At 34.5% G+C, this 6,000-nt stretch overlaps 1 protein-coding gene across 2 annotated transcripts in view; it reads left to right on the forward strand.

Moving 5' to 3' along the window:
• Positions 1 to 4,773, forward strand: part of PLOD2 (procollagen-lysine,2-oxoglutarate 5-dioxygenase 2) — a 94,414-nt gene extending 89,641 nt beyond the window's left edge. For both annotated transcript variants that reach the window (XM_088021023.1, XM_088021024.1), the window contains 5 exons: positions 732 to 797; positions 2,769 to 2,873; positions 4,051 to 4,197; positions 4,305 to 4,430; positions 4,618 to 4,773. In XM_088021023.1, coding sequence (XP_087877149.1) covers positions 732 to 797; positions 2,769 to 2,873; positions 4,051 to 4,197; positions 4,305 to 4,430; positions 4,618 to 4,773 — 600 coding nt within the window. The remainder of the gene's footprint in view (positions 1 to 731; positions 798 to 2,768; positions 2,874 to 4,050; positions 4,198 to 4,304; positions 4,431 to 4,617) is intronic.
• The last annotated feature ends 1,227 nt before the right edge of the window (positions 4,774 to 6,000 follow it).

Raw genomic sequence — 6,000 nt, forward strand, 5'->3', positions numbered from 1 at the left:
GTACCCTCTAAAGATGTGGTTTTTAAATAAAACACTTGACCCAGGAAAAGGATTCTTTAACTGATGTTGACAAAAATTGACATATCTTAGTATGTGGTTCATGTGTCAGAGATTAGTCAAAAAGAAGAATCAGGTTCCTGAATTAGCATGAAGAGAAGCTATTTCTCAATGTATGATTCTATGCCTTAATTTCAGTAATTAAAAGAAATGAAAGTGTTAGTAACCCATGATCATTTTTGATACATATTAAAAACTGAAGTGAACAAATTTTTGAAATAATTTTAAGAAATCAAAATTATTTTAGATAATTCACTATTAAAGTATATATAGGTAAAATGCTACTTTATTAATTTGCTAATTTTTACTAATATTTGTTGGTAGGATTTTGTTGTTATCATTAACTTTTAAGCACATATTTACCTATCCCGGTATATATGCATAAAGAATACAGTATATAAATCTAATTGCTGTAAGATTACTCAAATTTTAAAATCTTGAGGTATAAAACTTCATAAATAAAAATTTGATGTTTCGTAGAATGATGTGAGCATATGCAGAATCAGACTATGTTTAAAAAACATAAACTGTGATTTCTGAAAATTCCTTTTTTGTCCAGTACACATAGTCATTTATAAATTGAGCAATATCTAAAATGCATATACTTTGGATTTTTCTATTACTTATAAAAAGGTATTTGCTTTAATCTGGGCAATTGTTTTTTTTTTTTGTAGGACTGGAAGGAGAAGTATATAAACCGTGATTATTCAAAGATTTTCACTGAAAATATAGTTGAACAGGTTTGTATTAATAATTACTATGATGTGTAGAGCACTTTTGCCTTGTTTTCCAGAAGGGAACAATATTAATGCGATATTGCTTTAGCAGAGGATGTTGTGAAAGTGCAGAAACCATCTTTTAGGTAAAAATCATGTGGCTTAATTACAAATGTTATAGCCTTAAGGGTCATATAGTTGTAAAAATGTAGAATATGGGATCGAACAATAATTTTAAGATCTTGCCCTTTTTTTTTGACATGGTTCCAAATGTTGTAGCTATCTCAAACCATGAAAAATAAGGAACCTTTGGCAAATCTTTGGTGTAGGCCTCATTTAGTAAGCTTATCTTTGAAAGAAATTGAACTTTAAGAGTCCCTTTTCAAAGATTTTTTTTTAAAAATGAACTCTAGATTAGTGTTCCAAACTGTTGCTAATAGCTTATTTCAGAGAATGTAAGGCATCTTTGATTCTGAGATGCTGTTATTTTGTGTACTGTGAGAAAGAATAAGAATACTGACAATTAAACTAAGACACAATGTTTTCTAGTCATTTAGAAATTTTTTATTTTATACATATTGGAAAAGCTAAGTTAGACTTATCAAGGTATAGATGTTATCATATGTCATAGAGCACTGTATACATAATAACTTTCATTTCTTCTTTTTTATTTTATTATGTTATGTTAATCACCATACATTACATCATTAATTTTTGATGTAGTGTTCCATGATTCATTATTTGCATATAACACCCAGTGCTCCATTCAGTACGTGCCCTCTTTAATACCCATCACCAGGCTAACCCATCCCCCCAGCCCCCCTCCCCTCTAGAATCCTCAGTTTGTTTCTCAGAGTCCATAGTCTCTCATGGTTCGTCTCCCCCTCCAATTCCCCCCCCTTCATTTTTCCCTTCCTGCTATCTTTTTTTTTTTAACATATATTATTTGTTTCAGAGGTATAGGTCTGCGATTCAACAGTCTCACACAATTCACAGCGCTCACCATAGCACACACCCTCCCTAATGTCTATCACCCAGCCACCCCATCCCTCCCACTCCCCACCACTCCAGCAACCCTCAGTTTGTTTCCTGAGATTAAGAATTCCTCATATCAGTGAGGTCATATGATACATGTCTTTCTCTGATTGACTTATTTCGCTCAGCACAATACCCTCCAGTTCCATCCACATCGTTGCAAATGGCAAGATTTCATTCCTTTTGATGGCTGCATAATATTCCATTGTGTGTGTGTGTGTGTGTGTGTGTGTGTGTGTGTGTGTGTGTGTGTGTGTGTGTATACATACCACATCTTCTTTATCCATTCATCTGTTGATGGACATCTTGGCTCTTTCCATAGTTTGGCTGTTGTGGACACTGCTGCTATAAACATCGGGGTACACGTACCCGTTTGGATCCCTACATTTGTATCTTTGGGGTAAATACCCAGTAGTGCAATTGCTAGGTCATAGGGCAGCTCTATTTTCAACTTTTTGAGGAACCTCCATACTGTTTTCCAGAGTGGCTGCACCAGCTTGCATTCCCACCAACAGTCAATGACAAATCATAGTGTAAATTATTTTGAACACATTTCAAAGGGCAAGTCAACCCAAGTGCAACACCAGCTACATCGTGCATGTACGGGCACACACACACAGATGTATACGTACACTCAAGGTGAGGCAGAATGGAAATTTGCCAAGTATACATACACTGTAGCATTACAACTACATCACGGTGGCCCCCTGGCCAAATGTGAGTCTAAGATACATCTTGATTTTATAGATGTTAAAATGCAAAAAAAGAAAAAAAGTCTTAGCATTAAAGAAAAGCTACTATTATTTGTAACAGTAATGTCAGTGTTATTGGGCAAACCTCTTAAAAAGGCATCTAAATGAGGTGAATATTGAATATCCCATCCTGTTACTTTTGAAATGCCATTTATTACTTAAAAGACACAAACTGTTATTCTCTTAATGGTGATGCCTTGTTTTATAGCCTTGTCCTGATGTCTTTTGGTTCCCCATCTTTTCTGAAAAAGCCTGTGATGAATTGGTGGAAGAAATGGAGCATTATGGCCAGTGGTCTGGGGGGAAACATCATGTAAGTGGTAATTTCACACAAGGAACTATATAATGTGTATGTGGGATAGAAGCAGGGGTAGATATTTAGACAGTTAAAGGGAATTATCTGTTTTGTCATGCATCTCTGACTCCTAAACCTAAATGCAGGGGCTAGCCAAGGCTGTTAGGAGCACTCTGGTAGCATTTAATCTATCTGGCCTCAGGTTCTCATTTATGTATGTAATTACACTGGATGGTTTCTAAAGGTCAGTGTCTCCATGCTGGAATGGTAAGGTAATATATGTCTGTTTATTCTGTGGTATTGGTCTTCTCCAGGGCCACTTTTTATTCTCTGCATTTTCACAGTGAGCTATAATAGTGAAAGTACCCAGACAAAGTTTATCTGGTTGACTGCCAAAGCTGTGTGTGTGTGTGTGTGTGTGTGTGTGTGTGTGTGTGTGTGTGTGTAAACATTGGAAGAAGAAATCTGTTTGAATGCCATTGGTGTAATTCAGTTTTGCATTTATATTCAGTGTCAAAAACTTGGCAGGAAGTATTGCTGTTGGTGGTTCAATGTGTTTCTTTTCCTTGGGGAATCCGCAGATGCCTGCTCCTTAACAATACGAAGGAATTCTAGGGGAATACTCTGGAATATTACTGTCTCTGCTCAATTTCATACCCCAGCTAGTTAGCTGACCAGAGAGACAGAAGTTCAAAGTATGAGGAAGAACTTGAAGTCAGCAGGTTGTAGGATCATAAAAAGCAATCATGGAAGGACTTTGGGTATCATAAAATTCAAGTGGGGAACATAGCAGGGAAAGCTTGTTTTCAGTGGTAGGGGATCCAAAGCGCAGACAAGCAGAATCTTTGTCTGTCAAGTAGCTAAGACTGCCTGAAGGGTTACTGTAAAACACTAATTTTTTAGGAGGAATGGGAGGGCTTTGGAAATACGTTTTATTTACTTTATAGTCAGACCTCACATATATATTAAATAAGTAAGAAAGGAGTCTATTGACTCTGATACTTTGCTGCATTATTGATACATGTTATCTAAGTCATTTTGATAGTTTTGCAATTAAAGCAGATGGTATACCATAATTGAACAACTGTTATTTTTATTGTCTATTATGATCTTGCGGTTGAGAAAAATTCCAATGTAATAGAAATATGAATTGCATGTGGACCATACTTTATGACATCATTAATGCTGTTTCTAGGATAGCCGTATATCTGGTGGTTATGAAAATGTCCCAACTGATGATATCCACATGAAGCAAATTGATCTGGAGAATGTATGGCTTCATTTTATCCGGGAGTTTATTGCACCCGTTACACTGAAGGTCTTTGCAGGTTATTATACGAAGGTAGTTATCCTCCTATTCCCCCTGTCTACCTTCTACTAGTTTTTACACAAATGTGCTATTGTATTTTTATTGATAAGCAAATCCATTGGTGTACTTTGCGTTTCTAGGGGTTTGCTCTATTGAATTTTGTAGTAAAATACTCCCCTGAAAGACAGCGCTCTCTTCGCCCTCATCATGACGCTTCTACATTTACCATCAACATCGCACTCAATAACGTGGGAGAAGATTTTCAGGTAATTACGGCTTTGATTTTTTACACCTTGTAAAAGGAATATGTCATTATGATTTTTAATTTTTTTAGATTTTTTTAGATTTGCCTTTTTTTTTAAGATTCCAGTTAGATGGCATAATTTGAATTTTCCCACTGATTAAAAATTAAACATCATAAGCTGATACATTCATTGGTTCCATCTCTTTTAGGGAGGCGGATGCAAATTTCTAAGGTACAATTGCTCTATTGAATCACCCAGAAAAGGCTGGAGCTTCATGCATCCAGGGAGACTCACACATTTGCATGAAGGACTTCCTGTTAAAAATGGAACAAGATACATCGCAGTGTCATTTATAGACCCCTAAGTTATTTACTTTTCATTGAATTGAATTTTCTTTTGGAACGACGAACATGTCTTTGAAGTTGTGCTTGAGAAGATGAGAGGAATATTTAAATAACTTCCATGGAACAACTTCACTTTGGGCCAAACATTTGAAAAACTTTTTGTAAAAAATTGTTTGATATTTCCTAATGTCTGCTCTGAGCCTTAAAACACAGATTGAAGAAGAAAAGAAAGAAAAAGTAAAAGCAAATATTTATTTCTATGCCTTATTTTCTCTGAGAATAATGACAGTTTTCTGAATTTGTGTTTCAATTGAGAAAATACTCAGCTATAAATGTACAAGTGACAAGAGACTAATAATATTTTATTATTAAAAAGGCATGGGAAGAATTTTATTTATTAACATGTAAACAAAATATAAGTGAAAATTGACAATTTTTGAAACATTGGAAAACTGGAGTTAGAACTAAATTTGTATGCAACTAATTGTGTAAGTACTTTTTTTATGACCTATATAGGTACCTTTTATAGTAGTTACTGAAGGAATACGAAGAACAGTAAATATTACACAATGTTTTTCCTCAAGAAACTTAATACAGAATACAGCTGAGGTTTAGAGCCAGTTGAAACATGTTTGTTTAGATTGTTAGATTTCGTTTTGTTCCATTTGTATTAGAAATCAAACCCTATGTTCCTTCAGATCAATTTGGATTATATTGAGTAGGTATGAGATTTAGGAAAGTTTTCAAGCCTTTCCATTTTGTAAAGTATATCGAGTATCAACTGAAGATCAGCAGGTGTCCTTGAGTCAAAACAGGCTTTTGATTTTAATTCTAGAAAATAATGAGGAAAAAGAAAATTTCATGAGATTAGTAGTAGCATTTTATGATTTTTAAAACACTTTGTTAAGTACTTGAATTTTATATCAGGAAAATAAAGTTGGTGAGCCTTTCTTCTTCTCTTTGCCCTTTGTCTCCCTCCTTATTCTTTTTTAGAGAAGGTTATTTACCTTTTTGTCTTTCCAGCATAGTCTCCATTTTATCCTTCCTACTTTTTTTGTTACCTTTTCTTAATCCCATTTTTAAAAAATTCCCCAGCACAAAAAATTTGTGACTTGATTTTTCACCATTTCTCTGAGTGAGGTTTAAATATACTTATTATAGCTACTGTTTTTAATTTAAAGGTTAAACTTGAAATAAAGTTCTAAGTCATGGTGCCAAAATTCACTTTTCTAACACCATGTGTTAGA

Source organism: Eumetopias jubatus, unplaced genomic scaffold (assembly GCF_037043125.1).
Source record: "Eumetopias jubatus isolate StellerSeaLion01/CBP00866 unplaced genomic scaffold, mEumJub1_p1.0 scaffold_1, whole genome shotgun sequence".
Classification (NCBI taxonomy): domain Eukaryota; kingdom Metazoa; phylum Chordata; class Mammalia; order Carnivora; family Otariidae; genus Eumetopias; species Eumetopias jubatus.